General features: G+C 58.5%; 1 protein-coding gene across 1 annotated transcript; it reads right to left on the bottom strand.

The window, feature by feature from the left end:
- Positions 1 to 1,827: 1,827 nt before the first annotated feature.
- CISD3 (CDGSH iron sulfur domain 3) lies at positions 1,828 to 14,545 on the bottom strand. The gene is made up of 3 exons (XM_075581987.1): positions 14,463 to 14,545; positions 9,672 to 9,785; positions 1,828 to 2,189 (listed from the first exon to the last, which is right to left on the bottom strand). The coding sequence occupies exons 1-3, from the start codon at positions 14,499 to 14,501 to the stop codon at positions 1,995 to 1,997; spliced, it is 348 nt and encodes a 115-aa protein (XP_075438102.1). The 5' UTR covers positions 14,502 to 14,545; the 3' UTR covers positions 1,828 to 1,994.
- Between the last annotated feature and the right edge of the window lie 271 nt (positions 14,546 to 14,816).

Below are 14,816 nucleotides of genomic sequence, written 5' to 3' on the forward strand. Positions count from 1 at the left end.
TGTACGTATCAGTATGTATGTAAACTGTAGTGTACGTATCAGTATGTATACTGTAGTGTATGTATCAGTATGTATGTATACTGTAGTGTATGTATCAGTATGTATGTAAACTAGTGTACGTATCAGTATGTATACTGTAGTGTATGTATCAGTATGTATGTATACTGTAGTGTATGTATCAGTATGTATGTATACTGTAGTGTATGTATCAGTATGTATGTAAACTAGTGTACGTATCAGTATGTATACTGTAATGTATGTATCAGTATGTATGTATACTGTAGTGTACGTATCAGTATGTATACTGTAGTGTACGTATCAGTATGTATGTAAACTGTAGTGTACGTATCAGTATGTATACTGTAGTGTACGTATCAGTATGTATACTGTAATGTATGTATCAGTATGTATGTATACTGTAGTGTACGTATCAGTATGTATACTGTAGTGTACGTATCAGTATGTATGTAAACTGTAGTGTACGTATCAGTATGTATACTGTAGTGTATGTATCAGTATGTATGTATACTGTAGTGTATGTATCAGTATGTATGTAAACTAGTGTACGTATCAGTATGTATACTGTAGTGTATGTATCAGTATGTATGTATACTGTAGTGTATGTATCAGTATGTATGTATACTGTAGTGTATGTATCAGTATGTATGTATACTGTAGTGTATGTATCAGTATGTATGTAAACTAGTGTACGTATCAGTATGTATACTGTAGTGTATGTATTAGTATGTATGTATACTGTAGTGGACGTATCAGTATGTATACTGTAGTGTACGTATCAGTATGTATGTATACTGTAGTATACATATCAGTATGTATGTATGTTTGCACACTAGTGTATGTATCAGTATGTATGTACACACACACACACACACACACACACACACACACTGAGTGGACGTATTAGTATATATGCAGAAGAGTGACCTTGGCGCAAATAAGACAGGGAAGAGAAGAAACACAAAAAGGAATCATAGGGCAGTATATCTGGTTATAATCAGACTATATAAAGGTAAGAGATGCGCTTACACAGGTAGGTAGATTCAAAGCATTTAGTCCTCTATGGGACTCACGAACACAGCTACTGCAGCTCTTCTCCTTGGCCTCTGGATCTTCCTAGTATTCGTCCACGGGACCTCAGCAGCGGCTGCAGCAGTCACGGATGGCCTTTGGAATTCACTTGTCTCTATGGATGGATCTCACAAGGGGGGGGGGGGGGGTGGGAAGGGAATACAAGGAGGAACAAATATGTGTAAAACCTTTTTAATCTAAAAATAAACTCACAGTAAAAACAGGTAATCAACTCACATTCTGTGAGTGAATTTCGGGCAGTAGAGAGTGATTAGCGAGTCTCTCACACTCGTGTACAGAGGCGCCGATTACCAGTCCTCCTCCGCGTTCACGGTCACTTCCGTGTCACGTGGTATGACGCGGCTCGGCTCTCGCCGTAGCTCCTTGAGAATGTCTCTCTGCTTGGGGCCTCGGCGTGTCTCTCTTTCTGCTCCAAAAACGCTGGCCCTACGCGTTTCTCCACTTGGGCTTCGTCAGGGGCTGCTAATTCTGCTGCAGTGTGTAGGGATAGTTGTATTCCAGGGTATGTACCTCATGTAAAGATTGTATTGGCATAATAGGTGGTGTGTATATTTTCCTCCGCTTAAACATATTGTTAAGATCTGCGCTGTATGTTTCTTGTCTGTGTATTAGTATATATGTTTATACACACACACACACACACACACTAGTGTACGTGTCCATGTGCAATATACAAACTTCCTGTTACATTTGGAATAATTCACATGACTGGAAGCGTGTATTTATTGCGTGCATTTATTGCGTGTAACATAGTACATACGAGAGGCAGAGGGATACCAGGCACACGGACCGTATGTGCCACATGGCACAATAACGACAGTTATTACACTAATTAAACAATGACGAGCGTGGTGCCGGCGTGGCCTCGCAGAACATCGCACCCGTCAGAGCTGGGGGTCCGGCGAGCTCTTCTGCACGTGGCTCGCCTGCACGTGGCTCTCCTTGTGGGTGCCGTCACAGTAGGGGGGGGTTTTGGTCTGTTTGCACCCGCACAGCCACACCACCTGATCCTGGGTGGGGGTGAAACGCACGGGGGACAGGCCGGGGGCTGACTTCTTGTGGGACCCGTCACAAAAGGGCTGGAGGAGGAAGAGAGAGGAGACCCCCCGAGATAAGACACCAGGAAACCCCAATCTGTGTTACATTACCCTGCAGTGAGAGAGGAGACGCCCCGAGATAAGACACCCCAATCTGTGTTACATTACCCTGCAGTGAGAGAGGAGAAAAGAGGCTGTAACCGCAGGACCTGGGGGATAACTGGGGAGACTTCATCCAGCAGTGGGGAGACACGGGCTGGAGAGGATGGGATGAGGGAATGTGGGGGAGCGATGTGGAGAAGAGAGGCTGTAACCGCAGGACCTGGGGGATCACCTGGGGAGACTTCATCCAGCAGCGGGGAGACACGGGCTGGAGAGGATGGGATGAGGGAATGTGTGGGAGCGACGTGGAGAAGAGAGGCTGTAACCGCAGGACCTGGGAGATCACTGGGGAGGCTTCATCCAGCAGTGGGGAGACACGGGCTGGAGAGGATGGGATGAGGGAATGTGTGGGAGCGACGTGGAGAAGAGAGGCTGTAACCGCAGGACCTGGGAGATCACTGGGGAGGCTTCATCCAGCAGTGGGGAGACACGGGCTGGAGAGGATGGGATGAGGGAATGTGTGTGAGCGACGTGGAGAAGAGAGGCTGTAACCGCAGGACCTGGGAGATCTCTGGGGAGACTTCATCCAGCAGTGGGGAGACACGGGCTGGAGAGGATGGGATGAGGGAATGTGTGTGAGCGACGTGGAGAAGAGAGGCTGTAACCGCAGGACCTGGGAGATCTCTGGGGAGACTTCATCCAGCAGTGGGGAGACACAGGCTGGAGAGGATGGGATGAGGGAATGTGTGGGAGCGACGTGGAGAAGAGAGGCTGTAACCGCAGGACCTGGGAGATCACTGGGGAGGCTTCATCCAGCAGTGGGGAGACACGGGCTGGAGAGGATGGGATGAGGGAATGTGTGTGAGCGACGTGGAGAAGAGAGGCTGTAACCGCAGGACCTGGGAGATCACTGGGGAGGCTTCATCCAGCAGTGGGGAGACACGGGCTGGAGAGGATGGGATGAGGGAATGTGTGGGAGCGACGTGGAGAAGAGAGGCTGTAACCGCAGGACCTGGGAGATCTCTGGGGAGACTTCATCCAGCAGTGGGGAGACAAGGGCTGGGGAGGATGGGATGAGGGAATGTGTGGGAGCGACGTGGAGAAGAGAGGCTGTAACCGCAGGACCTGGGAGATCACTGGGGAGGCTTCATCCAGCAGTGGGGAGACACGGGCTGGAGAGGATGGGATGAGGGAATGTGTGTGAGCGACGTGGAGAAGAGAGGCTGTAACCGCAGGACCTGGGGGATCACTGGGGAGACTTCATCCAGCAGCGGGGAGACACGGGCTGGAGAGGATGGGATGAGGGAATGTGTGGGAGAGACGTGGAGAAGAGAGGCTCTAACCGCAGGATCTGGGGGATCACTGGGGAGGCTTCATCCAGCAGTGGGGAGACACGGGCTGGAGAGGATGGGATGAGGGAATGTGTGGGAGCGACATGGAGAAGAAGCTGTAACCGCAGGACCTGGGAGATCACTGGGGAGGCTTCATCCAGCAGTGGGGGGAGACGGGCTGGAGAGGATGGGATGAGGGAATGTGTGGGAGCGACGTGGAGAAGAGAGGCTGTAACCGCAGGACCTGGGGGATCACTGGGGAGGCTTCATCCAGCAGTGGGGAGACACGGGCTGGGGAGGATGGGATGAGGGAATGTGTGGGAGCGACGTGGAGAAGAGAGGCTGTAACCGCAGGACCTGGGAGATCACTGGGGAGACTTCATCCAGCAGTGGGGAGACACGGGCTGGGGAGGATGGGATGAGGGAATGTGTGGGAGCGACGTGGAGAAGAGAGGCTGTAACCGCAGGACCTGGGAAATCACTGGGGAGACTTCATCCAGCAGTGGGGAGACACGGGCTGGGGAGGATGGGATGAGGGAATGTGTGGGAGCGACATGGAGAAGAGAGGCTGTAACCGCAGGACCTGGGGGATCACCGGGGAGACTTCATCCAGCAGTGGGGAGACACGAGCTGGGGAGGATGGGATGAGGGAATGTGTGGGAGCGACGTGGAGAAGAGAGGCTGTAACCGCAGGACCTGGGAGATCACTGGGGAGACTTCATCCAGCAGTGGGGAGACACGGGCTGGGGAGGATGGGATGAGGGAATGTGTGGGAGCGACGTGGAGAAGAGAGGCTGTAACCGCAGGACCTGGGAGATCACTGGGGAGGCTTCATCCAGCAGTGGGGAGACAAGGGCTGGAGAGGATGGGATGAGGGAATGTGTGGGAGCGACGTGGAGAAGAGAGGCTGTAACCGCAGGACCTGGGAGATCACTGGGGAGGCTGCATCCAGCAGTGGGGAGACACGGGCTGGAGAGGATGGGATGAGGGAATGTGTGTGAGCGACGTGGAGAAGAGAGGCTGTAACCGCAGGACCTGGGAGATCTCTGGGGAGACTTCATCCAGCAGTGGGGAGACACGGGCTGGAGAGGATGGGATGAGGGAATGTGTGTGAGCGACGTGGAGAAGAGAGGCTGTAACCGCAGGACCTGGGAGATCTCTGGGGAGACTTCATCCAGCAGTGGGGAGACACAGGCTGGAGAGGATGGGATGAGGGAATGTGTGGGAGCGACGTGGAGAAGAGAGGCTGTAACCGCAGGACCTGGGAGATCACTGGGGAGGCTTCATCCAGCAGTGGGGAGACACGGGCTGGAGAGGATGGGATGAGGGAGTGTGTGGGAGCGACATGGAGAAGAAGCTGTAACCGCAGGACCTGGGGGATCACTGGGGAGGCTTCATCCAGCAGTGGGGAGACACGGGCTGGAGAGGATGGGATGAGGGAATGTGTGTGAGCGACGTGGAGAAGAGAGGCTGTAACCGCAGGACCTGGGAGATCACTGGGGAGGCTTCATCCAGCAGTGGGGAGACACGGGCTGGAGAGGATGGGATGAGGGAATGTGTGGGAGCGACGTGGAGAAGAGAGGCTGTAACCGCAGGACCTGGGAGATCTCTGGGGAGACTTCATCCAGCAGTGGGGAGACGGGCTGGGGAGGATGGGATGAGGGAATGTGTGGGAGCGACGTGGAGAAGAGAGGCTGTAACCGCAGGACCTGGGAGAGCACTGGGGAGACTTCATCCAGCAGTGGGGAGACACGGGCTGGAGAGGATGGGATGAGGGAATGTGTGTGAGCGACGTGGAGAAGAGAGGCTGTAACCGCAGGACCTGGGAGATCACTGGGGAGGCTTCATCCAGCAGTGGGGAGACACGGGCTGGAGAGGATGGGATGAGGGAATGTGTGGGAGCGACGTGGAGAAGAGAGGCTGTAACCGCAGGACCTGGGAGATCTCTGGGGAGACTTCATCCAGCAGTGGGGAGACAAGGGCTGGGGAGGATGGGATGAGGGAATGTGTGGGAGCGACGTGGAGAAGAGAGGCTGTAACCGCAGGACCTGGGAGATCACTGGGGAGGCTTCATCCAGCAGTGGGGAGACACGGGCTGGAGAGGATGGGATGAGGGAATGTGTGGGAGCGACGTGGAGAAGAGAGGCTGTAACCGCAGGACCTGGGGGATCACTGGGGAGACTTCATCCAGCAGTGGGGAGACACGGGCTGGAGAGGATGGGATGAGGGAATGTGTGGGAGAGACGTGGAGAAGAGAGGCTCTAACCGCAGGATCTGGGGGATCACTGGGGAGGCTTCATCCAGCAGTGGGGAGACACGGGCTGGAGAGGATGGGATGAGGGAATGTGTGGGAGCGACATGGAGAAGAAGCTGTAACCGCAGGACCTGGGAGATCACTGGGGAGGCTTCATCCAGCAGTGGGGGGAGACGGGCTGGAGAGGATGGGATGAGGGAATGTGTGGGAGCGACGTGGAGAAGAGAGGCTGTAACCGCAGGACCTGGGGGATCACTGGGGAGGCTTCATCCAGCAGTGGGGAGACACGGGCTGGGGAGGATGGGATGAGGGAATGTGTGGGAGCGACGTGGAGAAGAGAGGCTGTAACCGCAGGACCTGGGAGATCACTGGGGAGACTTCATCCAGCAGTGGGGAGACACGGGCTGGAGAGGATGGGATGAGGGAATGTGTGGGGGCGACGTGGAGAAGAGAGGCTGTAACCGCAGGACCTGGGAGATCACTGGGGAGACTTCATCCAGCAGTGGGGAGACACGGGCTGGGGAGGATGGGATGAGGGAATGTGTGGGAGCGACGTGGAGAAGAGAGGCTGTAACCGCAGGACCTGGGAAATCACTGGGGAGACTTCATCCAGCAGTGGGGAGACACGGGCTGGGGAGGATGGGATGAGGGAATGTGTGGGAGCGACATGGAGAAGAGAGGCTGTAACCGCAGGACCTGGGGGATCACCGGGGAGACTTCATCCAGCAGTGGGGAGACACGAGCTGGGGAGGATGGGATGAGGGAATGTGTGGGAGCGACGTGGAGAAGAGAGGCTGTAACCGCAGGACCTGGGAGATCACTGGGGAGACTTCATCCAGCAGTGGGGAGACACGGGCTGGGGAGGATGGGATGAGGGAATGTGTGGGAGCGACGTGGAGAAGAGAGGCTGTAACCGCAGGACCTGGGAGATCACTGGGGAGGCTTCATCCAGCAGTGGGGAGACAAGGGCTGGAGAGGATGGGATGAGGGAATGTGTGGGAGCGACGTGGAGAAGAGAGGCTGTAACCGCAGGACCTGGGAGATCACTGGGGAGGCTGCATCCAGCAGTGGGGAGACACGGGCTGGAGAGGATGGGATGAGGGAATGTGTGTGAGCGACGTGGAGAAGAGAGGCTGTAACCGCAGGACCTGGGAGATCTCTGGGGAGACTTCATCCAGCAGTGGGGAGACACGGGCTGGAGAGGATGGGATGAGGGAATGTGTGTGAGCGACGTGGAGAAGAGAGGCTGTAACCGCAGGACCTGGGAGATCTCTGGGGAGACTTCATCCAGCAGTGGGGAGACACAGGCTGGAGAGGATGGGATGAGGGAATGTGTGGGAGCGACGTGGAGAAGAGAGGCTGTAACCGCAGGACCTGGGAGATCACTGGGGAGGCTTCATCCAGCAGTGGGGAGACACGGGCTGGAGAGGATGGGATGAGGGAATGTGTGTGAGCGACGTGGAGAAGAGAGGCTGTAACCGCAGGACCTGGGAGATCACTGGGGAGGCTTCATCCAGCAGTGGGGAGACACGGGCTGGAGAGGATGGGATGAGGGAATGTGTGGGAGCGACGTGGAGAAGAGAGGCTGTAACCGCAGGACCTGGGAGATCTCTGGGGAGACTTCATCCAGCAGTGGGGAGACAAGGGCTGGGGAGGATGGGATGAGGGAATGTGTGGGAGCGACGTGGAGAAGAGAGGCTGTAACCGCAGGACCTGGGAGATCACTGGGGAGGCTTCATCCAGCAGTGGGGAGACACGGGCTGGAGAGGATGGGATGAGGGAATGTGTGTGAGCGACGTGGAGAAGAGAGGCTGTAACCGCAGGACCTGGGGGATCACTGGGGAGACTTCATCCAGCAGTGGGGAGACACGGGCTGGAGAGGATGGGATGAGGGAATGTGTGTGAGCGACGTGGAGAAGAGAGGCTGTAACCGCAGGACCTGGGGGATCACTGGGGAGACTTCATCCAGCAGTGGGGAGACACGGGCTGGAGAGGATGGGATGAGGGAATGTGTGGGAGCGACATGGAGAAGAAGCTGTAACCGCAGGACCTGGGAGATCACTGGGGAGGCTTCATCCAGCAGTGGGGGGAGACGGGCTGGAGAGGATGGGATGAGGGAATGTGTGGGAGCGACGTGGAGAAGAGAGGCTGTAACCGCAGGACCTGGGGGATCACTGGGGAGGCTTCATCCAGCAGTGGGGAGACACGGGCTGGGGAGGATGGGATGAGGGAATGTGTGGGAGCGACGTGGAGAAGAGAGGCTGTAACCGCAGGACCTGGGAGATCACTGGGGAGACTTCATCCAGCAGTGGGGAGACACGGGCTGGGGAGGATGGGATGAGGGAATGTGTGGGAGCGACGTGGAGAAGAGAGGCTGTAACCGCAGGACCTGGGAAATCACTGGGGAGACTTCATCCAGCAGTGGGGAGACACGGGCTGGGGAGGATGGGATGAGGGAATGTGTGGGAGCGACATGGAGAAGAGAGGCTGTAACCGCAGGACCTGGGGGATCACCGGGGAGACTTCATCCAGCAGTGGGGAGACACGAGCTGGGGAGGATGGGATGAGGGAATGTGTGGGAGCGACGTGGAGAAGAGAGGCTGTAACCGCAGGACCTGGGAGATCACTGGGGAGACTTCATCCAGCAGTGGGGAGACACGGGCTGGGGAGGATGGGATGAGGGAATGTGGGGGAGCGACGTGGAGAAGAGAGGCTGTAACCGCAGGACCTGGGGGATCACTGGGGAGACTTCATCCAGCAGTGGGGAGACACGGGCTGGAGAGGATGGGATGAGGGAATGTGTGGGAGCGACGTGGAGAAGAGAGGCTGTAACCGCAGGACCTGGGAGATCACTGGGGAGACTTCATCCAGCAGTGGGGAGACACGGGCTGGAGAGGATGGGATGGGGGAATGTGTGGGAGCGACGTGGAGAAGAGAGGCTGTAACCGCAGGACCTGGGAGATCACTGGGGAGACTTCATCCAGCAGTGGGGAGACACGGGCTGGGATGAGGGAATGTGTGGGAGCGACGTGGAGAAGAGAGGCTGTAACCGCAGGACCTGGGGGATCACTGGGGAGGCTTCATCCAGCAGTGGGGAGACACGGGCTGGGGAGGATGGGATGAGGGAATGTGTGGGAGCGACGTGGAGAAGAGAGGCTGTAACCACAGGACCTGGGAGATCACTGGGGAGACTTCATCCAGCAGTGGGGAGACACGGGCTGGGGAGGATGGGATGAGGGAATGTGTGGGAGCGACGTGGAGAAGAGAGGCTGTAACCGCAGGACCTGGGAGATCACTGGGGAGGCTGCATCCAGCAGTGGGGAGACACGGGCTGGGGAGGATGGGATGAGGGAATGTGTGGGAGCGACGTGGAGAAGAGAGGCTGTAACCACAGGACCTGGGAGATCACTGGGGAGACTTCATCCAGCAGTGGGGAGACACGGGCTGGGGAGGATGGGATGAGGGAATGTGTGGGAGCGACGTGGAGAAGAGAGGCTGTAACTGCAGGACCTGGGGGATCACTGGGGAGACTTCATCCAGCAGTGGGGAGACACGGGCTGGGGAGGATGGGATGAGGGAATGTGTGGGAGCGACGTGGAGAAGAGAGGCTGTAACCGCAGGACCTGGGAGATCACTGGGGAGACTTCATCCAGCAGTGGGGAGACACGGGCTGGAGAGGATGGGATGAGGGAATGTGTGTGTTCTTCTCTTAAAGGATTTTCCGGCCCCTATAGATATTTTAGACGTGTCTGGCAGTGACAGGGTTAAGTGAAGCGATGCATGTGGGTAAGCAGCGGAGCGATGCTCTGCAGCGCAGGATCCACGCGTCGCACTCACCTGCTTCTTGCTGTGTCCGCAGCTGCACCACGGATAAACCTTCCCCCCCTTCACCTCCGCCCTGTACGGGTGCCGCGCTGCGATCACGGGGAGCGCCTGCGATGTGCTGCACACCTGTGGGAAGGAGAGGGTTAATAAAGCAAAGTCGGGGCGCAATGCTCTGCAGGTAGTGTGGGGGGGGGGGGGTGCGACGCTCTGCAGACAGTGGGGGAGGAGGTGCGACGCTCTGCAGACAGTGGGAGAGGAGGTGCGACGCACTGCAGACAGTGGGGGAGAAGGTGCGACGCTCTGCAGACAGTGGGGGGGGGTGGAGGTGCGACGCTCTGCAGACAGTGGGGGAGGAGGTGCGACCCTCTGCAGACAGTGGGGGAGGAGGTGCGACGCTCTGCAGACAGTGGGGATGTACGACGCTCTGCAGACAGTGGGGGGAGGTGCGACGCTCTGCAGACAGTGGAGGAGGTGAGACGCTCTGCAGGCAGCGGGGGAGGAGGTGAGACGCTCTGCAGACAGTGGGGGTGCAACGCTCTGCAGACTGGGGGGGGGGGGGGTGCAACGCTCTGCAGACGGGGGGAGGTGCGACGCTCTGCAGACGGGGGGAGGTGCGACGCTGTGCAGACAGTGGGGGTGCAGCGCTCTGCAGATGGGGGGGAGGTGCAACGCTCTGCAGACGGGGGGGTGCAACGCTCTGCAGACGGGGAGGTGCAACACTGTGCAGACAGTGGGGGTGCAGCGCTCTGCAGATGGGGGGGAGGTGCAACGCTCTGCAGACGGGGGAGGTGCAACACTGTGCAGACAGTGGGGGTGCAACGCTGTGCAGACAGTGGGGGTGCAACGCTGTGCAGACAGTGGGGGGGAGGTGCAATGCTCTGCAGACAGTGGGGGAGGAGCAATGCTCTGCAGACAGTGGGGGAGGTGAGACGCGCCGCAGACAGTGGGGGTGCAACGCTCTGCAGACAGTGGGGGGTAGGAGCAATGCTCTGCAGACAGTGGGGGGAGGTGCAATGCTCTGCAGACAGTGCGGGGTGCAATGATCTGCAGACAGTGGGGGGAAGATGCAACGCTCTGCAGAGAGTGTGAGGAGGTGCAACGCTCTGCAGACAGTGGGGGGAGGTGCAACGCTCTGCAGACAGTGGGGGGAGGTGCAACGCTCTGCAGACAGTGGGGGAGGTGCAACGCTCTGCAGACAGTGGAGGTGCAACGCTCTGCAGACAGTGGGGGGAGGTGCAACGCTCTGCAGAGAGTGCGAGGAGGTGCAATGCTCTGCAGACAGTGGGGAGGTGCAACGCTCTGCAGACAGGGGGGGGAGGTGCAACGCTCCGCAGACAGCGGGGGAGGTGCAATGCTCTGCAGACAGTGGGGGGAGGTGCAACGCTCTGCAGACAGTGGGGGGAGGTGCAACGCTCTGCAGACAGTGGGGGGAGGTGCAACGCCCTGCAGACAGGGGGGGAGGTGCAACGCTCTGCAGACAGTGAGGGGAGGTGCAACGCTCTGCAGACAGTGGGGGGGGGGGAGGTGCAACGCTCTGCAGACAGTGGGGGGAGGTGCAACGCTCTTCAGACAGTGAGGGGGGAGGTGCAACGCTCTGCAGACAGTGGGGAGGTGCAATGCTCTGCAGACAGTGGGGGGAGGTGCAACGCTCTGCAGACAGTGGGGGGGGGGACGTGCAACGCTCTGCAGACAGTGGGGGGAGGTGCAATGCTCTGCAGACAGTAAGGGGAGGTGCAATGCTGTGCAGACAGTGGGGGGGAGCAATGCTCTGCAGACAGTGGGGGAGGTGCAACGCTGTGCAGACAGTGGGGGGGAGGTGCAACGCTCTGCAGACAGTGGGGGGGGGAGGTGCAACGCTCCGCAGACAGTGGGGGGAGGTGCAATGCTCTGCAGACAGTGGGGGTGCAACGCTCTGCAGACAGTGGGGGTGCAACGCTCTGCAGACAGTGGGGGTGCAACGCTCTGCAGACAGTGGGGGTGCAACACTCTGCAGACAGTGGGGGTGCAACGCTCTGCAGACAGTGGGGGGAGGTGCAACACTCTGCAGACAGTGGGGGGGAGCAATGCTCTGCAGACGGGGGGAGGTGCAACGCTCTGCAGACAGTGGGGAGGTGCAACACTCTGCAGACAGTGGGGGGAGCAATGCTCTGCAGACAGTGGGGGAGGTGCAATGCTCTGCAGACAGGGGGGAGGTGCAATGCTCTGCAGACAGTGGGGGGTAGGAGCAATGCTCTGCAGACAGTGGGGGGAGGTGCAATGCTTTGCAGACAGTGGGGAGGTGCAACGCTCTGCAGACAGTGGGGGGAGGTGCAACGCTCTGCAGACAGTGGGGGGAGGTGCAATGCTCTGCAGACAGTGGGGAGGTGCAACACTCTGCAGATAGTGGGGGGAGCAATGCTCTGCAGACAGTGGGGGAGGTGCAATGCTCTGCAGACAGTGGGGGGGCAGCAATGCTCTGCAGACAGGGGGAGGTGCAATGCTCTGCAGACAGTGAGGGGTAGGAGCAATGCTCTGCAGACAGTGGGGGAGGTGCAATGCTCTGCAGACAGTGGGGGGTAGGAGCAATGCTCTGCAGACAGTGGGGGGGAGGTGCAACGCTCTGCAGACAGTGGGGGGAGGTGCAACGCTCTTCAGACAGTGAGGGGGGAGGTGCAACGCTCTGCAGACAGTGGGGAGGTGCAATGCTCTGCAGACAGTGGGGGGAGGTGCAACGCTCTGCAGACAGTGGGGGGGGGGGGACGTGCAACGCTCTGCAGACAGTGGGGGGAGGTGCAATGCTCTGCAGACAGTAAGGGGAGGTGCAATGCTGTGCAGACAGTGGGGGGGGAGCAATGCTCTGCAGACAGTGGGGGAGGTGCAACGCTGTGCAGACAGTGGGGGGGAGGTGCAACGCTCTGCAGACAGTGGGGGGGGGGAGGTGCAACGCTCCGCAGACAGTGGGGGGAGGTGCAATGCTCTGCAGACAGTGGGGGTGCAACGCTCTGCAGACAGTGGGGGTGCAACGCTCTGCAGACAGTGGGGGTGCAACGCTCTGCAGACAGTGGGGGTGCAACGCTCTGCAGACAGTGGGGGTGCAACGCTCTGCAGACAGTGGGGGGAGGTGCAACACTCTGCAGACAGTGGGGGGGGAGCAATGCTCTGCAGACGGGGGGAGGTGCAACGCTCTGCAGACAGTGGGGAGGTGCAACACTCTGCAGACAGTGGGGGGAGCAATGCTCTGCAGACAGTGGGGGAGGTGCAATGCTCTGCAGACAGGGGGGAGGTGCAATGCTCTGCAGACAGTGGGGGGGTAGGAGCAATGCTCTGCAGACAGTGGGGGGAGGTGCAATGCTTTGCAGACAGTGGGGAGGTGCAACGCTCTGCAGACAGTGGGGGGAGGTGCAACGCTCTGCAGTGGGGGGAGGTGCAATGCTCTGCAGACAGTGGGGAGGTGCAACACTCTGCAGATAGTGGGGGGAGCAATGCTCTGCAGACAGTGGGGGAGGTGCAATGCTCTGCAGACAGTGGGGGGGGGAGCAATGCTCTGCAGACAGGGGGAGGTGCAATGCTCTGCAGACAGTGAGGGGTAGGAGCAATGCTCTGCAGACAGTGGGGGAGGTGCAATGCTCTGCAGACAGTGGGGGGTAGGAGCAATGCTCTGCAGACAGTGGGGGGGAGGTGCAATGCTCTGCAGACAGTGGGGGGGTGCAATGCTCTGCAGACAGTGGGGGGGAGATGCAACGCTCCGCAGAGAGTGTGAGGAGGTGCAATGCTCTGCAGACAGGGGGGAGGTGCAACGCTCTGCAGACGGGGGGAGGTGCAACGCTCTGCAGACAGTGGGGGAGGTGCAACACTCTGCAGAGAGTGCGAGGAGGTGCAATGCTCTGCAGACAGCGGGGAGATGCAACGCTCTGCAGACAGTGGGGGGAGGTGCAACGCTCTGCAGACAGTGGGGGTAGGTGCAACGCTCTGCAGACAGTGGGGGGAGGTGCAACACTCTGCAGACAGTGGGGGGGGAAGGTGCAACGCTCTGCAGACAGAGGGGGGGAGGTGCAATGCTGTGCAGACAGTGGGGGGGGAGCAATGCTCTGCAGACAGTGGGGGAGGTGCAACGCTCTGCAGACAGTGGGGGGGGGGGGGAGGTGCAACGCTCTGCAGACAGTGGAGGGAGGTGCAACGCTCTGCAGACAGTGGGGGGGAGGTGCAACGCTCTGCAGACCGTTGGGGGGGGGGGAGGTGCAACGCTCTGCAGACAGTGGGGGGAGGTGCAATGCTCTGCAGACAGTGGGGGGGAGGTGCAATGCTCTGCAGACAGTGGGGGGGAGGTGCAACGCTCTGCAGACAGTGGGGGGAGGTGCAATGCTCTGCAGACAGTGGGGGAGGTGCAACGCTCTGCAGACAGTGGGGGGAGGTGCAATGCTCTGCAGACAGTGGGGGGAGGTGCAATGCTGTGCAGGTAGTGGGGGGGAGCAATGCTCTGCAGACAGTGGGGGGGAGCAATGCTCTGCAGACAGTGGGGGGAGGTGCAATGCTCTGCAGACAGTGGGGGGGGAGCAATGCTGTGCAGGTAGTGGGGGAGGTGCAACGCTCAGCAGACAGTGGGGGGAGGTGCAATGCTGTGCAGGTAGTGGGGGTGCAATGCTCTGCAGACAGTGGGGGGGGAGCAATGCTTTGCAGACAGTGGGGGTAGGAGCAATGCTCTGCAGGTAGTGGGGGTGCAATGCTCTGCAGACAGTGGGGGGGGGGAGCAATGCTCTGCAGACAGTGGGGGGGAGCAATGCTCTGCAGGTAGTGGGGATGCAATGCTCTGCAGTGACCTCTCACCCGGGTCAGTGTGACCCGCAGTCCGTGCATCGCCCTCATATCCCCGCCTGTCCTCAGTGCCCCGGGATCTGCTTCCCCCGGAAACCGCGGACCCGGCACCGGAGGTTCCCCCCTCCCCCCCCCCCCCCTCATATATATAGTGTAGATCTATACTAAGAACAGAGCGCCATATATACAGTGTGTATAATATGTATGTATATATATACACACACACACACACACACACACACACACACTATATATATGGGGCTCTGTGCTTTGTTTTTCTGTATATATACTATATATGAGGCTCTGTGCTTCTGTATATATACTATATATGGGACTCTGTGCTTTGTGTTTCTGTATATATACTAT

The sequence above is a fragment of the Ascaphus truei genome, unplaced genomic scaffold (assembly GCF_040206685.1).
Source record: "Ascaphus truei isolate aAscTru1 unplaced genomic scaffold, aAscTru1.hap1 HAP1_SCAFFOLD_1758, whole genome shotgun sequence".
NCBI lineage: Eukaryota > Metazoa > Chordata > Amphibia > Anura > Ascaphidae > Ascaphus > Ascaphus truei.